The 23,433-nt window shown below is 34.4% G+C and overlaps 1 protein-coding gene and 1 pseudogene across 8 annotated transcripts; both read left to right on the top strand.

Moving 5' to 3' along the window:
• Nucleotides 1-4,126: 4,126 nt before the first annotated feature.
• LOC145620680 (putative inactive ATP-dependent zinc metalloprotease FTSHI 2, chloroplastic) lies at nucleotides 4,127-15,509 on the top strand. 8 transcript variants are annotated; one of them, XR_014108287.1, is made up of 13 exons: nucleotides 4,127-5,690; nucleotides 9,423-9,595; nucleotides 9,867-9,968; nucleotides 10,076-10,240; nucleotides 10,396-10,536; nucleotides 11,233-11,391; nucleotides 11,503-11,588; nucleotides 12,527-12,605; nucleotides 13,779-13,901; nucleotides 14,104-14,160; nucleotides 14,231-14,478; nucleotides 14,909-14,966; nucleotides 15,098-15,509. XR_014108287.1 is itself a non-coding variant. In XM_081675388.1 (13 exons), exons 1-11 carry the CDS (start codon nucleotides 4,373-4,375, stop codon nucleotides 14,441-14,443), a joined length of 2,616 nt encoding a protein of 871 aa, XP_081531514.1. In that variant the 5' UTR covers nucleotides 4,127-4,372; the 3' UTR covers nucleotides 14,444-14,478; nucleotides 14,956-14,966; nucleotides 15,098-15,509. The 8 variants fall into 8 exon arrangements, 6 of the variants coding, with proteins under 6 accessions (XP_081531514.1, XP_081531516.1, XP_081531510.1 ...); XR_014108288.1 differs by having other exon boundaries at nucleotides 15,107-15,509; XM_081675388.1 differs by having other exon boundaries at nucleotides 14,956-14,966.
• Nucleotides 15,510-18,256: 2,747 nt separating this feature from the next.
• On the top strand, nucleotides 18,257-19,694 carry LOC145619893 (early nodulin-like protein 7 pseudogene; annotated as a pseudogene).
• Nucleotides 19,695-23,433: the final 3,739 nt, after the last annotated feature.

Here is a 23,433-nt window from a genome sequence, read left to right on the forward strand (position 1 = left end):
CTCAAAATACATGAAAGTCTACATGTCTTCATTTAAAACTTTTGTGTACACAGTATGGATATGGATTAAAGAGCAACAATGAATTGAAGAGCAACAATTTGGCTTGACATGGCTACGAACTCTGTATATAGGAAAATGAACAACAATATTCATACACAAAACAAGCTGTACCTGATATACAAGTAATTTTAAACCCATTTGTCATATCAGTTACTCCATAATCGATTTTCTTTGCTAGTTTATGAACTACCCATGATCGATATGAAACCTTAAATAAACACGTCTACGATACGACTTTGATTAGATTTTTAATTTTGTATAGTATGGGATTACGGTGATACTTAAACTAAGTAAATAACTGTATTCTGTAGAGTATATACTAGTACATGAAACAGTGTGGCATGAAGTCATGCTTAAAAGTCACGGAATTTTTAAGGGATCTATTAGATTGAAAATCGTCCAAAGTCCCAACAGGTGTTGAACATGAAATTCCCTTTTGATTTGAACGTAACAAACAATCAATGAAGCATTTTGACCCAATTAAATACCAATACACTGCTTGGTCACGAGTACTTCCATCACTTGTCCCTCAGTTCTTCCTTTTCTTTTTTTTTTTTGTTTGTTTGTTTGTTTTTTCTCCTTTCTATCTTTGTTTTCCCCTTTTTTGTATTAAATAAAAACTCATTTTTTGCAAGGAATTATAGCTAGAAAGATGACAACTTTGCTTGATGAAGTACTATTTCCAAGACAATAAGTTCAGTTCTTTTGTATTGGTTACATTTAAAATTTAACCTAAATAAAAGTGTATTCGAAAAAAAATACAATAAAATTATTTAAATTTATTTGTACTAAAATGAACATTACCTTATGAGTAAAGACGTAGTCGAAGTTTAGCAAAAACAAGTCGAGTGGATATAGATCACTAGCCAAAATTTAAAACCATGCGTGATAATTCCATTACCCAAACAAGTGTAGAAGTAGTGCCTCTAATATTACACCACTTGAATTTGTCCTTACAAACAAAGAAACCCCGGTAACACAAACTCTGTCCTTACCTAAACAACCAAACTCACACATTTTCAAATTTCAAAGCTCCCCTTCTTCCTTTATAAACACCTATTCCTACCTCTAAAAACAGTCACACCATTCAACTGAACACAAATTAATGGCGGAAGAGTGTAAAACAACACCACCACCACCACCAGCAGGGCTAGAAATGGGGATAATGAGTGGTCCATTGGCTTCACCTTCTCCATTTTCGATAAGTCGAAAAGTGAGGCCGGCTATGGTTGATGGTGTTCATGTAATGCTGCGGCTGCTTTGTTTGGTGAGTTCAATGGTGGGATTGTCTTTAATGGTTACTGCTGAACAATCGTCAACTTTATCTCTTTATGGGTTTCAGCTCCCTATTTACTCCCACTGGTCCTATTCGGACTCTTTTGAGTAAGTCCTCTTTTAACACTCGGTCGAATTTTATTTAGTCCTATGTTCGTTTAAGTAAATGAAAATATTATGTCCGTCTCATTTTACTTGCCCCATTTAACCCAATTAGATCCGACAAAAAACGGTCACATGAAACAAGTAAAGTGAGACAGAGGGAGTGTAATTTTTCCTAAAATTTTCTGAGTCTTGGCTACTGTACAGGTATCTGGTTGGAGTTTCAGCAACAGTTGCAGCTCACTCTTTACTTCAGTTGCTGATTAGCGCGGCAAGATTGCGAAAGAAAGCTATTGTTATTCCCTCTCAGAAATATGCTTGGGTTATCTATGCTGGTGATCAGGTGAAAATCTAATGAAACTGAAAAATGCATCTATATTTTTGCTAGTCAGTTTGATGCAGATCATGATTTCTACATGTGTAATTCACTAGGGAAGAAATTTTTTCTTACATGTTTTTTTTTTTTTTTTTTTTTTTTTTTTTTTTTTTTTTTTTTTTTTTGTGTGAGGCAGATATTTGCATATGCAATGATGAGTGCAGGCTCGGCTGCTTCAGGGGTGACTAGCCTGAACCGAACAGGAATCCGACACACGGCTCTACCCAATTTCTGCAAGCCTCTGCACGCTTTCTGTGACCGAGTTGCTGCCTCCATTGCATTCACCTTCCTGAGTTGCATCTTGCTTGCCACCTCTGCTGTTCTTGATGTTATTTGGCTAACCTGTTACTGACTTATTTTTAATCTTATTTGTACTCGCTCTTGGTTTTAACCGCGATTATCATTGTACTCGTAAATTGAAGAACGCTAGTGATCTATGTATTGTGGTAAGCGGGTAGCCAGTCTTTTTATAATTCATTACTCTAGTGATTGTTGTAAATGTTGGGAATTTGGGATTAGTATTCTCAACTATGAAAATATGAAGCAAATAGTAGCAGACTAGCAGTGGCTGAAGCTTCTTATATTATTGACTTATGATGGAACAATATGTACTACTTTAACATGTCCTACCATTGATGAAAGTTATGTACTTCCTATTACAAAAGCTTGTTTTCTAAGAAGAGAAATTATTACCATAAATTAATGTGAATTAATGTTTTTCAGAATATACTTATACTTGAAAACTAATTAGCTATACGAACATGATATGATATGTGACAACATTGGTATCTTGAAATGACAGTCTAATCCATTTTGTTTAAAGTAACATTATCGGTAGTCTTGAGCAAAGTCTCGAGGATTTTATGTTTCTTGGGTTGAAGTACAAATGTCTGGAGTAAAAATCTGTAAAATCAAAGATGATGTTGATCATTGGGTTTGCTCAATATGTAGTTACATTTGAGTCCGATAGTTAGAGTGTAAAATCAAGATACATTTGTACTTAGTTTGCAATGAATGTGAAAGATGATTACACTTATTTAAGTTAGTGAAAAACTGATGTGGCAAAGTTTAAAATTTGAGCAAAGTTTGATCGAGTTACCTTAACATGCTCATGAAATTTAATTTAAGTTGGCTAGCTAGCATTTTTTTTTAAAAAAATTCTTTTTTTACTACAATGACTTGATTTTTTTGGGTACAAAATAACTTCTTTACCTAAAATCTTCTTTTAATTAAGGGTAAAATAAATCCAAATCAGTCTACAGAAGGTTTACACACCCACCAACATACACTAAACAATAAGAGATGAAAATAGAGAACAAAAGGAGTAGAAATCGCCAAAAAAGATAGCAGTTATATTCGGAGACCAAATCAGATCTCAAAACGACAATCCAATCGTACAAAATGAAGCCTTTTGTGTCAGGAATAAGCTGTCCTAATTTGAGGACAATCCAACTGTGAAATTGTCGACGACGCACAAATCTCTTATTACTATCCCTGAAAACCCGAAGATTACTTTCCCTTAAAACCCTCACTTTTGTGTGTGTTTTTCTTCTCCCTTTTTACAGCACTTGCTGCCCACATTTTTGCAAGAATTACCCTCAAAAGCTTACTAGGCAAGCCACCAAGAATAAGCCTAAAGTTGAACTCATAATAACAAGTAAAGTGTAATTCAATTTGGACCATGATGAAACATTTTACCACAACTTGGACTGGACCCACAACATAGGCCGGGGTAATTCACACTAATATTATGTAACAAAATCTTTAAGCACTTCATTTTAGAATATGGTGTCACCACTCACCATGCATGTTGCCCATTCATATTGAGGTTACACCATTGCAGTTATATAATACTCCTTTTGTTCCTATTTAGTTGACACACTTTAACTGCCACAAAGTTTTAAGCAAATTTAATTAATTTACTCGTATTATATGATATTCCATCTGTTTCTAAAAGGTTCTCTTAGTTGAAAATACTTGGACATTTCAAACACCTAAGGAGGAATGCCTATTTCATGCATTTCCACTCCAAATCGAAATCCCAATTGCTTTGCCTCAATCCAATTTTTTTTAAAAAGAGACTTTAACGCCGGTAATGACTTTGTCCTCGAGACTAGTGGTAGTTTGTTGGGAGGAGAAAGTGTTAAATGAGTTAAGGAGTGAAAAGCATGTGACGAACTGACGATAACTCGTCTATAATTATCAAAATACGGGCGTTAACCGGTAAAAGACGGGTAACTTTTAAGTCTTCAACCCATAGAAAAAGGAATACTTGTAGACTCGTACAGTACTAAATAAAATCATTGGATTTGCCTATCTCAATTTTTTCCTGCAACGCCAATCTCCAACACCTCCTGTTTTAGTCAGGCCAGTATCTCTCTCACTCACTCTCAGAAGCTACGCTTTCCTGAGCAGATGAAAACTATCTGAAACTTCAATTCCACCAAAGTATGCTGCACCAAATTGCAATTACTTGGTCGCGCTTCAATCAAGTTTGTGTTCCTTTCTCTCAATTCTATTTCATTCTTGTTAATTAGTAGATTATTTTCTGTAAATTTCATGGCTTTGATTAAACACTCATTTCCCTTGTTTAATTTTCCATCAAAATCCCAAAAACATAATTGCCCATTTCATGTACACCCTAGAATTTCATGTCAATTGTCTAAAAACTCACAAGATGATGACGAGAACAAAAAAAACAATAATGGGTTGGAACTGCTTAAGTTGTCTGTCACTCTTACAGTGATTTCTACTGCGCTGCCACAGCCGGCTGTGGCGGCAAAAGAGTCCGAAAAGAAGCGTAGTACTAAGAAAACAGTAGAAGCATTGACCCCAGAACAGTTTAAAACATGGTCTCAGGGTTTGCCTGTAGTTAGAGATAGGTTACCCTTTACTGAGGTATTGAATTTGATGGAGGAGGGTAAGCTTAAGCATGTAATTAAGCCTGCTAGTGCTGCATTGAGGCGAAAACCCGAGTGGGTTTTGGTTGTGTTGGATGATTCTAGGGTTTTTAGGACCGTGTTGCCATCTTTTGAGGGTAATCCTAACTTTTGGAGTAAATGGGATGAGTTGAAGATTGATTCATTTTGTGTGAATGCATATAGTCCGCCGGTTAAGAAGCCGGAGATTCCTTCCCCATACTTGGGGTTCTTGTCGAAGGTACCCTTTTGGGCGATCAATTCGTTTTTTAAAACAAAGCCGCAATCGAAGAAGGCTTTGGAGTTGAAGAAGATGAGGGAGGAGTTGAAGAGGCAGAGAAAAGAGGACATGAAGGCAATGAGGGAGGAGAGGGAGATGATGGAAAAGATGGTGAAACAGCAGAAGAAGATTGAGGAGAGAACCAAGAGAAGGGAATTGCAGAAGATGAAGCACGAACAGTCATTGCGTCAGGCTCGGAAGAATTATAGAGAAATGGGGTATATATGGATTAATTTGGCTAGAGACAAAAATGTGGCTACTGCCCTTGGGGTTATCTTCTTTATCATATTCTACCGGACAGTTGTTCTTAATTATAAAAAGCAAAGGAAGGATTATGAGGACAGAATAAAGATTGAGAAAGCCGAGGCAGAGGAAAGAAAAAAGATGAGGGAGCTAGAGAGGAAAATGCAAGGATTGGAGGGTGAAGATGAAGAAGGAGAAGAAGAGGGGAAGGGTGGTGAGCAAAACGCTTACATGAAGATGGCTTCACAGTTCATGAAGTCTGGTGCTCGTGTTCGTCGAGCACGCCATAAAAGACCACCTCAATTTTTGGAGAGAGATGTAGATGTGAAGTTTTCAGATGTTGCCGGGCTTGGTAAAATACGAATTGAGCTGGAAGAGATTGTTAAATTTTTCACACATGCAGAAATGTATCGCAGAAGAGGAGTGAAGATACCAGGTCTGATTTCTGCAAATTTCTTATGTCTTCCAATTTATATTTACCTGAATTTTGTTGTTGCCAAAAGCCATTTCCTGGAAACTGGGTCTGTTGACTAAATCATTTTTGCAGTGCCTCCTTTCTCTGTACCTCCTTTGGCTAATAACTTAGATTGCATTTCTCATATTAACTGGATAATTACAAAACAAGGCCCTGTAATCCTTCCTCACACGCTGTGTGAAAGATCTTCATCTTCACCTAGATATGAGTCATATGACTGCTATTGCATAAATAGCTTGCGCTGTCATTTAACTTGTTTCTTCATTTAACTTCTTTCTATGCCTGTCAGTAAAAGACTAAGGACTTGTTCTCTTGAACTTATTTCAAATAGTTATTACTTATATCTTAATAAATTCAGATCAGACCAGATCAAAACTTTTGATTATCATTTACTTATCGTTAAATATCGTTAATTGCGTATTAAAAAAATTATTAAAATTACATATTTGAAAAGTTCATAATGAGACGAATCTAAGAAGATCCATTTCGATAATGTTTTTCTGTATAGATTAGTATTAAAATGCAGTCAAAGTTTTGTCAAATTATTAAATCAGATTAGGCCAGACCAGACGAGATAATAAAAAAAAATCAAATCAGATCAAATCAGACCTTAAAAAAATCAGACCAGATTTACTTGTTTCAGGTGAAGAGAACAAGTACTAAAAGCTTATGGTTAAAGGTTTGTGGCAACAAATGGAAGTGAAAGCATTTTTTTTTTTGGGGGGTATTGTTATATGAGAATAGGCAGCGATGTTAAAAGAGAGGCCTCAATCTGAAATTTTGTAGACAACCAGTAGGTGTTAAACGTATACCCCCTCAAGAGTTCTGTGAGAATTGGCCTTGTGAAGGAAATTGTGGTGCTCTATGGTTTGTCTAGCAGACCCCTAGCATGGCGCCCCCGTCTATAACAATGTAGTCCCTAGTAGTCTGAGTTTTCCTCTCTCCTTTGCCACCAGTTGTATCACTTGTATGTCTCTACGGTTTACATCCTAGCCGTTTTGGCCTTTCTTCCTTCTTTTCTCAGCTATTTTTTCCTTGTATAGCTGGTCTTTTTTTGTTTGCTTTATATTTATAACTTTGTGTTCTGAAGTGCTTTATTTACTATCTAGTATTCTAGTTAATAAATACATTATCATCATAAATGCTAGCTATGACTAAAATGCTCCTTTTTCACTGATCCATCCCCTCATGTTGTTGTGTTTTTTTCTGTAAATATATGGCTAGCATTTACACTAGCAGCACTTCTTATTCACCTAATTTGTTTAGGAGGGCACCCTGGTTATAGAGGGGGGGGGGGGGGGGGGGGGGACTCTTTGCATCTTCACTTCCCACCCGATTTACTACTAACTCTCGTTCAAATTTCTTTAAATACAATGTGAATCCAAAGCAGTTTGCAATTCAGAGGAAATGATTTTCTGAGTGGATTTAGATAACGTTAATTACACCTGCTGCTCTTATTAAAGTGCATTTTCTGGTTGCTAGATGCAATCAGCATATGTTTTTCTGTATTTTCCTGGAGTGCCAGACATACGTTAATGATGAAGTGTGAAATTAGCCCTTTAGAGACTAGCGACAGAAATGCATCTAATTTCTTAGCAAGCCTGGTGTGTAGAGTCCAAAGTGGCTATAAACACTGCCTTTTCCACAATTATTTTGTTACTAAAAGCTTGGTTATAACTTAGATCTGCCATTATTCTCCCAACTTATCACATGATAGAAAAAAAAGGTGCCCACCCCAGTATCTTCCACCTCTTATTCTTCACATGAAAGAAAAAAAAAGGGAAAATATAATACTCCACAAGATAGGTCCAAAAGTTTTCCTTTTCTTTTTCTTTTTCCGAGGAGGTTTTCCTTGATCCAGGCTTTAAATCCCTCTGAGATCATTTGAGGGGGTTTTAGAAGATCCCATGTTTCAGCTATAGGGAAGTGTTCATTGGTTCAGATATATGTGGGCAAAAGCTACAGTTAGCATTGAAATCAATTATCCTGTTAGCAATGGCTTGAGCAGTAGTACTTCTGCTCCAATTCAACAGTTTGTCCAGAAAACATATAAATTTTGGGGTGTCAAGGAGATACCCATACCCATTCCCCCTTATCCCTGTTGAGTGCTTACAGTCTAACACCATTATCTTTGATTGAGAGTAGTGTATTTTCAAGGAAAATATACCTTTGGAGACTAATTAGAGGATGTCTTTGTTTTGAGAGGTGACATGGACATGATATTCTTTGTACTCTGAAGAAATCCTAGATATTTTCATGCACATATAACAGGTAGGCAAGCAGGCTTTCACTTATTTGGATAATCCCAGTCCAGTTACCATTTCGTTGTATGCACTTGCATCTTCCTTATTCGTTCCCCATAATCCATTGTAGGCTCTTAAAGAAGAGTATGAACCCTTGTCAATGCTATTTCAATGTATTGGAAATTTGGAAGTCTTGTTAAAACTCTTGGGTTCATAATTTTCATTTCAATAGTTATCTTTGAGAAATTTTGTGTGCCTGAGTCTTATCAGCTTAAAGTAACGACTTTGCCAGACCAGATTGTTAGGTCCCTGCACTAGTGGACCCTAATCTCCCTTTTATGTTATTAGTTTGCAAATATGTCCTCTGGAAATCCAGTGAAATTTTCTTTCTACTTCCTCCGTTAACTATTATTTGCAACAAAGGGGGTGTTTGCGGACTCCTAGGCAAAATTTGTTTGTGAGAGTAAAACGGAGAGAGAAAAAGTTGGGTGCATGTGATGAGGAGAGAGATAGAGAGAAATGATTACTTAAAAAGGAAAGAAAACATTTGTTGCACATAATAGTTAGCATCCATTTATAGTATATGTTGCAAATAATAGTTAACGGAGGAAGTATATAATCTACCAGAAATTCTGTCAATATTATTCATAATTTATCTAGGCTGAATGGCTGATTGTACTGATGAGTTGATTGGAGAAGTGATTTGGTATGCTTTTCAGCCTTTGATCAGCATTTTGACTTCCAGCTGCAAAGCTTTGCAGCTGCTTCATCCAAGAAGAAGCTATGCTGGTTTTGGGTGATTTTTTATTTATTTATTTATTTATTTATTATTATTATTATTATTATTTTTTTTTTTTTTTTTTTTTTTTTTTTTTCCATTTAAGAGGGATACTTGAGTAAGTTTTAAGTCTTCACATTCCTTGAAGTTATCAACTTTTTGTTTGGGAGGAAGTTATTTTGCTCATTGAGGCATTCATTTTTTGGCTAGACTTCATAAAACAGGGGTCGAGACTTTACTTTACTGCTTAACTGCATCAGAATCTCAAATTTCGCTTCGCCTAACAGAAGGAAGTTATCCACAAACATTAGTGCAATACTTCCTGATCACGCCTTGTAAAAGAGAAATGCTTCTAAGTTAAAGAGTCATTCCATACAGAGAATAAAGACTTCTGGTGTTAGAATTACTCTGTGTCTTATTCTTCAAGATGCCTTAATTTCCTGAGGAGGACTTCCATAATCCTGTTTATAATTTCCTAGGAGGTATTTGATGGAAACTATATTTAATATACGAGTTATCAATAAAATGCTACCATCTCACTCACACCTCCCGGTACCAAATGAAACATTTGTTGTTGCCCTTGGTGACAGTTTCGATTGTTGAGTCAATTTAGTGCTTCACGTTGTTTCTTTTGTTAAATTGTTAATAAATTGCTGCATCAACTTCTTGAAGGTGGGATTCTTCTTTGTGGACCCCCTGGAGTTGGGAAGACACTGTTAGCAAAGGCTGTGGCTGGTGAAGCTGGTGTAAACTTCTTCTCAATATCTGCCTCTCAATTTGTGGAGATATACGTTGGTGTTGGTGCTTCTCGTGTTAGGGCACTTTACCAAGAAGCAAGAGATAATGTAAGTATATTTTTGTTACTTAAAGTCATAATCAAATTGAAGGTCCTTATTTTCTCTGGATTCTCCCAGAATGTGTTCTAGTACTAGCGTAAAACATGTGATAGTTTTCATCCTCTTTTGTTACTATAAAAACTTTGTCTTCGTATTCTTACTAAAGTTCTCATCTTATATGTCTCGTGCTCATCTTTTCTGTTATAAGTGAGCAAGATTTGCAATAGATTGAAAGATGAGCTAACAGTAACATGTCTGTAATGGTTTGGGACTTGGATAGGCTCCAGCTGTTGTCTTTATTGATGAATTGGATGCTGTTGGGAGGGAGCGTGGTCTCATTAAAGGTTCAGGTGGACAAGAGCGTGATGCTACTCTAAATCAGGTTTAGTTATCTTGTTCCATTTCCATTATGTTTGTTGAAGCAGAGACATGGAAGTTTTCATGATATAGTTAGTTATTTATCTTTCTTTTTTTTTTTATCAATGACAGCTCCTTGTGTGCTTGGATGGTTTTGAAGGCAGAGGGGAAGTGATAACTATTGCTTCGACAAATAGACCAGACATTTTAGATCCAGCTCTTGTTAGGCCTGGTAGGTTTGACAGGAAGATACATATTCCAAAACCTAGTCTTCAAGGGCGTGTCGAAATTCTACAGGTGCGTCAGCTAAATTTTCATTTGTATTCATTAGCCAGATATTGTCAACCAAATTTTCTTAGACAATGTGTGGCAATTTTACAAGGCACTTGCCCTCTTGGAATAACCTTCTCCCCTTAGCATCTACTTACTATTCTTGTGTCTTCTGGACTTAGGTTCATGCTCGCAAGAAACCAATGGCGGAGGATGTGGACTATATGGCTGTTGCTAGTATGACTGATGGTATGGTTGGGGCGGAGCTTGCAAATATTATCGAGGTTGCTGCTATCAGTATGTTGCGTGATAGCAGAAGTGAGGTAATTTTATTCTTGGAAGCACTGGACTTTGATGGCTCATGTTTTCCTTGTCAGTGAAAGTTTGCAGAAATGTGAATAAAGTTCAGTTCTTTTATGAAACTTTTCTTGGAAATTAGACACTAACTTTAGATACTGATTTGTTAGTTATCATAAAGAGAAGAAAATTTTATCATCCTATTGCCCTCCTTTTTTTTCCCCTCCACCTGAATAAAAATATAAGAGAAAAAAAATCCATCACTCACCTATTTTGGAATACAGTCTTTTGCTTTCATGGCAACTGTATCACCCATGTACATTCTCCCTTGTTAAATTATTGGATTTCCCTATGTTTTAAGTCTGCATTAAAGTTTACTGGATTTTACTTGACAGCATACCACCATATTTCGTTGTAAAATTCAAGATCAGTGGGAATGAAAGCAAAAATGAGAGGCACTTCCAAGTTCCAACCTGTTGGGTTAACCTCAACTTGAGAATTTTGGATCTAGGTTTAGCCTTTTTTAATCAGAAAAGGATATGCATCACTTTTTTAATTAAACCCAAAGTGCACTGACTTAGCTGACTAGATTGACTTGAATGCACCTTTCCTAGTAACATCCATTAAAAGTTACCAAGGTAGTGTTTGGCCAACTGGCCCAATGAAGTTGGTCGCTATCTAGGTCTATAATCATTAGTCATGATTTTCGTTGCGGTATGCAGATAACAACGGATGACTTGTTACAAGCTGCACAATTGGAAGAAAGAGGAATGCTTGACAGGAAGGAGAGGACTCCTGAAATGTGGAAGCGTGTAGCTCTCAATGAAGCAGCACAAGCTATAGCAGCTGTGAACTTTCCTGATCTTAGAAATATAGAATTTGTATGATCCTATCCTGGCTTTGCTTTCATCATTTTTCAAATGTTTTTCTCATTGATGAAGTTGTTTTCTCTGTCATGATATTGTATTTAAATTTTAATTCTTTCCTGGCAGGTAAATATTGCTCCTAGGGCGGGCAGGGAACTTGGTTATGTTCGTTCTAAAATTGATCATGTCAAATTTAAGGAGGGAATGCTAAGGTAGGTTTCCTCACTGCTGCTATTCTGTAGTCATGGTTGTCCTTTCTGTATTTGGTATACAAGTAATACAACAGTGTACAACAACAGAACAGCCAATGTAGATCTTACTGGTGACAGTATCGAAAGATATGGGTATACCTAGCTTTATACGAGGCTGTTTCTCAGATTCAACGTAAAAGAAATGTTGATGAAAGAAATTGCTAGGTATTAGCATGTTTTACAGCACCAACAATGGCAGAAATTAAATTGCCGATTCTAGTATTAAGATGAGAATTACAGCTAATTGAACGATAATTCCACTTTCGAGAGGTGGAATCTCTCCCAATATGAGCTTTCGAGAGGGTCACTCTCACCCAATTACAAACCTCACAATATTCAACATATCCTTATTCTTCCTAATGAGGCCTATTTATAGAAAATCCCTCCTAACAAACCTCTCTAGCTTATTCCCCAAGTTACTACTAAAAGATTATAACTAGCATGCCCTTCCCCTAAATATTGATTCCTTGCAGAAAACAATGATGGGCAGATTGTAACAAATTTATGGTAAGAAGTGTAGTAAGTAGTAGTAGAACATAAATCTAAAACCAAAGCATGAAAGCCAGATAAAGGACCTATCTTGAATTGAAACCCTTAATCTGTAAGATACTGTCTGGTTATGTATGTCTTTTGTCAGTTCTGGACTTTTGGTACCGCCTATCTTGATATGTATCTTCAATACAGCCATATCCTGGAATAAACAGTTGGAACAATGAGAAATAAATAGTATTAAAAAATTCATTTTGTGCATTTACGTGCAACTCACAAGCAAGCAGGTGTCCAACTTGTAGCACATCTGACCTTCATTCATGGTGGCTTAAGATGCATATAGCTGACTTCAGAGTTGCAGTCTGCATTCAAAGAATATACTCACCTTCTCTGTTATCTTCTTTATGCAGCCGGCAGTCTCTTTTGGATCACATTACAGTTCAGCTAGCATCTCGAGCAGCTGATGAGATGTGGTATGGTGAAGACCAGGTGAGGGAAAATTAGCATGGCTTGTGTGACGTTTCTGAAATATCAAAATTCAAATATATTCCTGCATTTTTCTAGGTTGTGCAAGTTTTATGTCTGTAGATTGTAGACTGCTACTCTTGTTACCCATCTATGCTTATTAGTGTTATGTCTTTTCTGTTAGGCTGTGATTATAGTAAGAAGTGAAGGTCTAGTTAGCAAGACTATTAATTCAGTGTCCCATAGTTAAAAAGCTTCCTATCTGCAACTCAATGACTACTTTTCTTGTTTCATAATATGATTGTTCAAGTGGCATGCTTGCTGTATTGTAAATTAACTCCAATCCATATAAAGTTTCCAGCCCAAGTTGGTCTGTATTGTACTTTATTTGACGAAAGCCTCTTATTTCAGCAAATAGACATTTCTTAAATACAAATTTTTGATGGAGCATTATGCTGTGAGAAAATAATTAGCTTTCTTGGTAAAGCTAATCATGGGGGATTTGCTGTTGGATGGCAAATAGACTCTAAATACTCTAAACTTGCAGTGCAGTCTTGTATACTTAAGATTATAAAAGGTTCTGGAATTTAGTGCTTTGCTATGGTTTAGCCTGTCTGCACTATACTTATTTAAAAATAAGTGTGGGATTTGAGATATGCCACAAATCTGAAGATACTGCTGGGAAAGTGAGGTTCTTTGAGTCACCAGGCCATTGATAATATGACGGGAACATTGCTAATATATTTCTTCTATTATTTTCTTCATGAATGTCATTCTCTTTCTGAACTTCTAGTTTTGTACTTCTGACGAATGTTATTATGTATTGGTGCATGGATGATACTGCTTAATACTATTCCTCAATTCACTGGACTTCAAATCAAATTCCCAACAAGGGTAATGTTTGCATAAGTAAAATAATAATAGAAAAGAAGAGCAAGGGAAGAAGTTTATTTTTTAGCTACAAAGGCATTACAAATTACAAATGGGGGAGGGGATTCGAACCTGTGACCTAACATACACAAGCCCTCGGTCTGGCAAGGGAAGAAGATGATGTGGTAGAGTATTGTTATAAAAATAATAATCTGCTATCTGGTTTATTATGTTTATCCTTCTTGATATCTGCTTGCTAGCTAACTAACTTTTATTTCTTCTGCCCTCCTTGGTAGATATGACTCTAACTGCTCTGAACTCTTGCAGTTAAGCACTATATGGGCTGAAACAGCTGATAATGCCCGGTCAGCAGCTCGTGCTTTTGTTCTTGGTGGCCTGTCTGAAAAACATCATGGTTTGAACAACTTCTGGGTTTCTGAAAAAATTGATGTAAGCATTCCCAACAGGTGCTAAATACTTTTTGAATAAAACTCAGCTTTTACCAGTGTATGTTGAGCCAAATAAAATTGAGACCTGGTCCCAACTTTTAAATTGCTTACCTTTTTTTTTTTTTTTTGAAAGGGATAACCTGCTCATTCCTGTTTCTGGTATATGTGTCTAATGGTTTGGTTAATACATTGCCACTTATCAGGACATTGATCTGGAGGCACTAAGGATAGTCAACTTATGTTATGAACGTGTTAAGAAGGTACAGTAGATTAGTGTTGGCGGTGTTATCTGTTGGCTGGTTCTATTGTATGACTGTTTGTTCTTGTCAGATCTTGCAACGTAACCGGAAGCTTGTGGATGTTGTGGTTGACGTACTCATTCAGAAGAAAAGTTTGGCAAAGAAAGAATTTTTTGACCTTGTTGAGATGCATGGGTCTCTCGAACCCATGCCACCAAGTATTCTTGATATCAGAGCTGAAAAACGTAAGCTGCTCCAAGAAGCGATTACAAATCAGAAAGCTACTATTGCAAGCAAAGTTTAAGCGAGAAACTTATAGAACCTTCTGTCTCCTTTCAGGTGATTATTTTTTTTCGACCATTTCTTGTCATCATGGAATTCTATTGTTTCCTTTGATCATTTATTTTTCAAGGTTCAATGAAAAACAACCTTTCTGTTTTCTGGGGGATAAAGTACATCTAACCCCTCTGGCCCAATGTACTCTCCAACCCAGGGAAGATTACTGGCTGGCTCATTTTGTTCTGAAAATTAATGATGAAAAAGAAAAAGAAATTTAAATGTCTTTCTTAAGAAGATTGCTTAGTTGCCAACAACTTTCCACCTATTATCTTAGTTTTACTTGTAATCTACGGAGTACTTGTATAGTTGTATACGAGTATATAAAATGAGAACATAATCTTTCAGTAGGCTATCTACTATTTCGTATATTTATTACTTAGTATTATGCTATCCGAAGGAAACATGACTGTTGCATTTTGTTTGCATTAAGCTGCGCAATACTGGCTGAACTGAGACTGAAAAACCTGTTCTCGGCAGGATTGGAGGAGGTGATCTTCAGATTTCTAAATCTCTTGCTTGTTTGCTTGAGCAGAACAATTCAGTATTTGATTGTTGTCATCAAATTTAGAGTAATGGACCATGCTTGTGTGTTGCGCCCATTTGAATGCCTTATTGTCAGTTGCTGCAGGACATATACTTCACCCTCCATGGACTTTCTACTGCAGCTTCAAGCGAGATGCCTTGCTCCTGGTTTGAAAGAGTGGATGCTGGTCAACTGCAGACAGACGAGCAGCAAAAATGACCACAGATTTTTCGAAACTTCGAATTTTGCCTTTTGTATATGAAATTGTTAGAGCTTCTAGTTTGACCCTTCGGGAGAATGTAGGAGTTTTTTTCTTTTTGTTTTTTTGACCCATTGATGATATTGCTGCAATCCCTTGGGAAGTAGTATAATAAAATCCATCCAAAATTTTGTTTTGGTAATGCCAGCAACACTGCAACAAAAATTTATTTTGTTTTTCGCTTTCATAGTTCGAGTTAGTAACACTTGTAAAAAGAAAGTTTTTGGTTATGGTGACCCCATTTCTTTATATGCAGATAGGACCTAATTGGGGTGTGTTGTGTGTTTGTATTGAGTAAATGACTTTGTAATACAAAGAACTACTAATTTTAATATTAGCCTTCTTGAAAGTACTGTGAAACACTAGCATCTATTATATGGGATAGTTGAGCTTGCCATGGACACAACAAATAGACTACAAACAAATCTCTTATGAATGTGGTAACTCAAGCTACCCCAGAATCCCGGGTTAGCAGGGGTGACGGTAGAAGAACCATGGGAACAAGGCGAGGGTGGAGATGGGATACCTTATCACCCTATCTAGCTGAAGGTCCAGATTCACCTAAAGGCTAAGTTCACAATTCAATCATTGATGAGTATTATGAGACATGAAAGTTATGTAATTGACAATGAATGCAGGGATAGTGTTTGGAGTGCGCTAATACGGGCAACAGAGAGGTTCGAGCCCTTCTTTGGCCTGCTTTGCATGATCAAACATAAGGGTAGAACAATAAAACAGAGGAAGTGATAGTCACCTTTTTTTTTTTTGTTTTTTTTTGTTTTTTTTTCTTTTGCTATGCTAGAGCCTCGGAACAGCTTTTGGCTCATTTGGTAACCTAAATTTTGGGTCCGTTAATCGAATAAATAATAAAGCTAAATTTCGAGTAATATTCATTTTACCTATTTCAGTATTCCTGTCCATATTCAATATGCAAATAACTTAATGGTTATGATTTATACAATCCTTAAGCCGTGATGCATATAAAGCATAACATAATAAGGGCATGTTTACTTCATCTTAATTTCAGTTCAGTTCAGCTCCAATTATTTTTATTTAGTTCCAATCAGTTCAGTTTAGCTCCTAATTTTCTTCTCTCATAAAATATTCATTTCAGCTCTATTCAGTCCAGTTCAGTCTATCTCCAATCAGTTTTGAGTTCAGCTCAGTTTAGGAAATTTGAACAGGCCCTAATACATTATCTTAAAATGGTGAGTATAATTTTAGGAATTTATAACAAAATCACGTGTTAACTGATGTTATTAGTGCTTAATAATTCTTAATAATATCATTTATCAATTTCCAATAATTAATCCTTATATAGTATGTTCTTTATCAACCAAGCATTTAAAGTTTTAATTGCACCAAAAGAAGCATTTAAAGTTTTAAGCTTTTGACTATTGTGTGCTCTGCCTTGAGTTATTCTTGTATATTAAATATTACTCGTACTTTATACTTCGTATGTCATACGATTATTATTTATTCTAAAATAAAAATTATTGTACATATTATCAAAATTATTTATTTCTTCTATACTGTTGAACTTATTTAGGGCCTGTTCATTTCAATTAAATTTCAGTTCAGTTCAGTTTACCTCCTAATTCCCTTCTCTCATAAAATATTCATTTTAGCTCTATTCTGTTTAGTTCACCTCAGCTCAATAAATGTGAACAGACCTTTACTAGCTAAAAAAACTATTAGACCCTGTTCTTTTCACCTTAAAAAAATAATATTAAGTAAAAATAATTTCAGTTCAGTAAAAATAAGTTCAGTTCAGTAAAATTAATTTCAGTTCAGTAAAAATAATTTCAGTTCAGTAAAAATAAGTTCAGTTCAGTAAAATTCAGTTTTCTTAAAGAAGAATTATAATAGAAAATCAGTAAAAATAATTTCAGTTCAGTAAAAATAATTTAATTTCAGTAAAAATAATTTCAGTTCAGTAAAATTAAGTTCAGTTCAGTAAAAATAATTTCAGTTCAGCAAAATTAAGGTGAATCAAACAGGGCCTTAAACTTATTTATTTGAAACAAGTGAAAGTAAGGTGAACATAGAATGACATGAGTTTAATATGAAAACATAATTATATTATAACTCAAAAAATACGGAGTAATTAGATATGTTACAAATATATTTCATACATATCCAATTGTCATCACAATATATAATCCACCAAATCATATGCCAAGGATATAAATCTATATCTATAGGTTAATTGACAACCACTATATTTTCCTTATGAGGTATAACTAATACCAATTTAGAAAACAAATCAAATATCTTTCAAAAAAAGAAAACAAATCAAATTCTTGTCTCTTAATTCTTTTTTTATTTTTTTTTATTTTATAAAGGTAAATAATCCTTCGATAATAATTCACAATATTGCTAAGATCTACTAGTAAGGAAACAAATATATTAATTTTAATTATCATTATGTATATTAAGTGAATCAACAAAAGAAAAAGAGTAAAAATAATCGTTATGAATGGAAATGAAATCAAATAATTGTGAGAAGTAAATGCAGCATACAATGATACACTTTCTTTTTTTTTAAAAAAAAAAAAATCTACAATGACGAGTGATACAATTAACGAATTAATTATCATCAACAAATTTTTTTTTATAAAGAAAAAAAAATAAAATTCAAAGAAAAGAAAGTACTAGTGTTGAAAAGATAAGTGTTGGAAGTTTGAAAGGTAAATAATTTTCAAACGGTAAAAATTCAACGCACCTATACTATACACGTTGATTCCCAAAGATTGAGTCAAATTAGTCAATAACAATATTAATTACCGCCACATTATTATTAACCTCTCCCACGTCCCTTAATATCCTCTCTTTTTATTCTAACCGTTTCAATCCCTTTTAACCCTCCTATATATATAACCTTTACTAGCCCACTTTTTCATTCACATTCATTTTCATTTTTCATTCTTATTCCTCAAAAAACTTTGATATTTAGAGAGAAATATTACAATTATTATTGTGTTAAATTATAAAAGATGAAGGTTAATATGGGATTTGCTTCACTAATCATGATTAGTGTGATAATTGGGATGCAATTAGGTGTTGTGGATTGTTTTAAGAGTTTTGAAGTTGGTGGTAATCTTACTTGGCGTGTTCCTGATGGAAATGATACTGATTTCTTTGCTCATTGGGCTTCTTCTCAACGATTCCATATTGGAGATTCTCTACGTATGTTTTATTTTTATTTTTATTTTATAGTTTTATCTAATTTTTTTTTATTTATGATTTAATATGTCATTTTAAACTTTATTATATGTGTTGAATGTTTTAGATTGAAAGTTATTATATTATACAATTAATGGTAATATAGTTTGGAATAATTTCTCTAGTTAGGGTTTATATTTTTGTTATGAGTTTATGTTTTTTCTTTTCTTTTTTTCTTTAAATTTAATTAATGATAAGTTTGTAATTCGTTTATTTTGTTAGGAGTGTATCATTTATTTATAATAATCAGCCTAAAAGGATCCATTAAAATTAATTGAGACTACATATTTTGAATTAGAGTGTCAACTCTTTATAATAACTAATCGAGAGTACAGATTAGGGTTTATATGTAAAAAGTATGAACTATTAATTGGTGTAGATTAGGGTTTATATGTTTTAATTTGTTACAAGTTTATCACTTTTTCTAATGTGATAAGTTCTAGTTTATAATGTGTTCATTTTGTTTAGTGTATGTTTTTTATTATACTAAAGGGATTTATTGAAATCAATTGAGATAACGATTTTTGAATCAACTGAGATGATGATTTCTAAATCAATTGAGATTACGTTTTTTTTAATCAATTAAGATGATGATTTCTAAATCAATTGAGATTACGATTTTTTAATCAATTGAGATTATGATTTTTAAATTCTTAAACCCAAAGGGATTTATCGAAATCAAGAGATTACGATTTTCTAATTCTTACTCGTAAAACCTGATTATTTTTTTTTATTTTTTTTAAGTAATGAGATAATGCTTTTATATGATGAGATACTTTTTTTATTTTAATTCGTTGTGCAGATTTTCAATACAAGAATGATTCAGTTCTAATAGTAGACAAATATGGCTACTATCACTGTAACAAAACCAACACCACTGCTACGTACACAGACGGCAACACCGTGGTTAAGCTCGAACGTCCAGGATACTTCTACTTCATCAGTGGGAATTTAGAGCATTGCAACAAAGGACAACGATTGACCGTTGATGTCATATCTCCACATTCACCTCCTGTGGCGCCTCCACATGGTTCGCATGGTCAGCCACCCAAGTCTCCTGCACCCTCAGCCGGGTCTCCTACACCCTCAGCCGAGTCACCTGCACCAACAGCCGAGTCACCAGCACCAACGGCCAAGCCTAACTTGGGTTCTAATCTTCAAGTTTCGGCTCTTGTAGGGCTAGTTGCTACTTCTTTGTTCTTTGTTTGATAATATGCAATCAGGATATTAAATGTAGGGCGATTGGAACCATTTTTAAATTGTATGTTACTTAAAAAAAAACTATGCTTGTTGCATTGGTATTCTAATATTGCTATTGTGTGGCTAAATATGAACCTATGATTTTTCTTGGTATGTTTTAGGGTTTATATTGTTGATTAATTAAACACATTAAAATGTTTTATAATGTTAGTTTTGCATTTGGTCCTCCTTTGAATTCTTTGTTTTATAATGTTTTATTATGTTTTGAATTCTTTGTTTTATAATGTTTTAGTATAACTGATGTTGAAGTGTTAATTAATAATTATTACTCTATGTTCATTAAATTTTAAATATGATTGCGTAGACTCAAATACGTCTCATTAGTTGTGCTTAAATTATAATTATGTTTGAGATTATACTCCCTCCGTCCCCTTTTGATAGTCCCTTATGGACATTTTTCACGGGAATTAATAAATACAAATAAGAATAATAAATTGACATTGGTTATGCAAAAAAGTAGAGAGAGAAAGTAATAAAAGTATATGGGAAAACAAAATTTAAATGGGAAAATTAAATTTGCACAAATATTGTTGCAAATTGGAGGGAATTTTGGTAAAAAAAATAATATTGATGGTTGTTGGAAAAAGCAAATGGGGTGAACATTTTGGGACTAAAATTTGACTATAAGGGACTGTCAAAAGGGGACGGAGGGAGTATATGATAATAAAGCATAAAGGGCAATTAATAATATTGGATTGTGTTTGTTTGAGAAAGTGGGCAACTTGATTCAAACTACTCCGCAATTTTTTTATAAGCAATTTTTTGCACAAAAGCTGCTTATTATTATTATTATTATTATTATTATTATTATTATTATTATTATTTTGTAATGACACACCTTGATCAAATTTTTTTTGCAAATCAATACCTTTATATCGAAAAATGAGGTTTGACCCTATTTTCCGACGTTGATTACCCCAATTCACCCAAGAAACCACCTCTCTCCCCGACCTAATTCACAAAATCACCACCTTCGTCCTTAGCTCCACCCACGAAACCGCCTCTCCTCCTCATACCCACCAATGAAAATGAACTTTCTTCCTTCCACCACCTCGCAACATCTGGATTTAGTGTGGTAGATGTCGGCGCTAACAATGGAGGTGAAAATGGTGGCTAGGGCTATAGAGGAGGGTTTAGGGTGATCAGCGTTGTTAAAGGGGTGTGTTTAGGGTGGTCAACGCCGTTAAAGGGGTGTGTTTAGGGTGGTCAACGCCACGAAAGGGTGGTTTTGTGGGTGGGGTTGGGGAGGGAGGTGGTTTCGTGGGTGGGGTTGGGGAGGGAGGTGGTTTCGTGGGTGGATTGGGGTAGTCAACGCCTAAAAATGGGGTCAAACCTCATTTTTCGGCATAAAGCTATTGATTTGCAAAAAAAAAAAAAAAAAAATCTATCAAGGTGTGTCATTGCAAAAAAAAAATTATAAGGTGGTTTTTTGCAAAAATTCTTTTTTCTTTTTAATAATATCTTTTAAATCTGGTTCACACTAATTATTTATTGTGTCCTTCAAATTAAGAGACACTAGAAAAAGGATCTTGCTAACAGACGCTCTCAAGACATTAGATAAGAATTTAAAATACCTTTTAAAAAGGCATTAATTTAGGAATGCATGACAAATTCATGCGTTGATCGGTGTAATTAATGTTCATTTTTATTCAATATTTCTACTTGTAGTTATTTTATTAAACGCCCCTGGGGCATTCATGAGCTTATGTCAAAGGTCACTATATTAATTAAGATAAATGTTGTTATAATAAAATTCATTTTGTTATAATGGTCTTTGGAAATTAAGTTTTTTCAATGAAAATTTTAATATACTGGATCTGATACCATTATGATATGGATATCTCAAGACTCTCACAAGGCTTGCAAGCTATAATAACATTGGATCTTCGGATTTTAATAAGATTTAAAGAAATTACACGAAAATTAAAAGGATAGTACTCTTATTCTCGCAGGAATAGAGGGTCTCTTCCTAGTCGCAACTGCCAACTAGAAGATGATCACAAGTCGCAACAAGTGATGTTTTTGATTAACAATCAAACTAGCAACGCTCAAAGGATTAATTCCCATAACAAATTCTCTCATTCTTCTTCAACTATTATTGATATACACCCATATTTATAGGGTGACAAATCGCACAGAAATAAGATAGAAAACTAAAAATTATATCCTAAAATAAGATAAAATATTTAGAATCCTAACCCTAATATATTTACTAAATCTATCCTAACATAATTAAAATAAATAAATAAATATCCTAATGTCTAAAATTCTTAAAGCCTAAAAATAGGAATAATCCTTTCAAGGTAAAGGTAAAAACCCATAGGCATAATAATTAATAATAACTAAAAGATAGTGTAGACTTTCTCTTAAAATTCCATGAATTTTAAAAATACCCATATTGGTCTATTGCTCCCGCATCATCAATAATAAGAATTATAAAGGTAAATCATGGTCATTACGTTTAATATAATCATAGGGCTGACACATGTGCATTTGTAGTGCATAATTTAATAATTATAGTACGTACTCCCTTCGTCCCTTAATGATAGTCCCTCATGACCTATTTTCTCGGGAATTTAAAAACATAAATTAAAAGTACATTGGAAAGATAAATTTATATCGGGTATGGAAAAAAAGTAGAGAGGGGAATTATTAAAAGTACATGGAAAAACAAAATTTACACGATAGGAAAATTTGTCAATCATCACCGCGTATTAATGTCATTTTGAAAGTAACTACCGCGAATTAAAAAACTTGTGAATTACTACCGTAAAAGCTGTAAAAATTTTGATTATTTTTATTACCAGACTCCACTATAGACCATTATGACGTCATATTTTCCCCTCAACCCATGTTTAATCCTTGATTAATAATTTAAAAGATAACAACAAAAAATAAAATATTCCCCTAACCCATGGTTACCCCAGGTCCCCAGCTAATTCAACCCACATTTCTCTTCCACTACTTAACTTTGACCCTTTGACATTCAAACTCCACTAAAGAACAATCTACAAAGTGATGGATCTTCTGCTCAGATCTGCAACGAATCTTTGACGAAACTAAGTTGATTAGAAATTTGAGCAATGAAGGAAAAGGGATGGACCACCATTGATTAAATCGTCCTGTAACATTTAATTTAAATTATCAAACCCATTAACTCACATATTATAGTTGTTTGATTGATCAATTCAAAGAAAAATACAAATGCGCTACGTTAATCAACCAAAATCGTAATCCCTAAACCCTAAAATGCGAAATCCCTGATCTTCAAAAACCCTAGAATACGAAACAATAAAAAAATTACTTTAAGAGAAGAAAATTACACATTTATTTGGAGCAATTGGAGGATAGATGGGAGGAGTTAATGTGAATTTATTTTTTAAATTTATTTTAATTTTTTTTTATTTGAGGAGTGAGTTAATGTGAATTTGGAGTAGGAAGATTGGAGGGATTTTAGCAGTGGTGGAGGAAGATCGATGAGAGAGGTAGAAAAGAAAGGGAAGTATTGCTTAATTAGTTAGTTGAGGTAACCATGGATTATGGGAGATTTTTGTTTTTTCTTTCTTTTTTTTGGTTGTTTAAATGGTTAACTAATGGTTAAATGTGGGTTAAGGGGAAAAATGACGTCATACATGGTTGAAAGTGGAGTCTGGTAAAAATCTAATTTTAAAAATTATTTACGGTTTTA

This window comes from Chenopodium album, chromosome 27 (genome assembly GCF_948465745.1).
Source record: "Chenopodium album chromosome 27, dcCheAlbu1.1, whole genome shotgun sequence".
Classification (NCBI taxonomy): Eukaryota; Viridiplantae; Streptophyta; class Magnoliopsida; order Caryophyllales; family Amaranthaceae; genus Chenopodium; species Chenopodium album.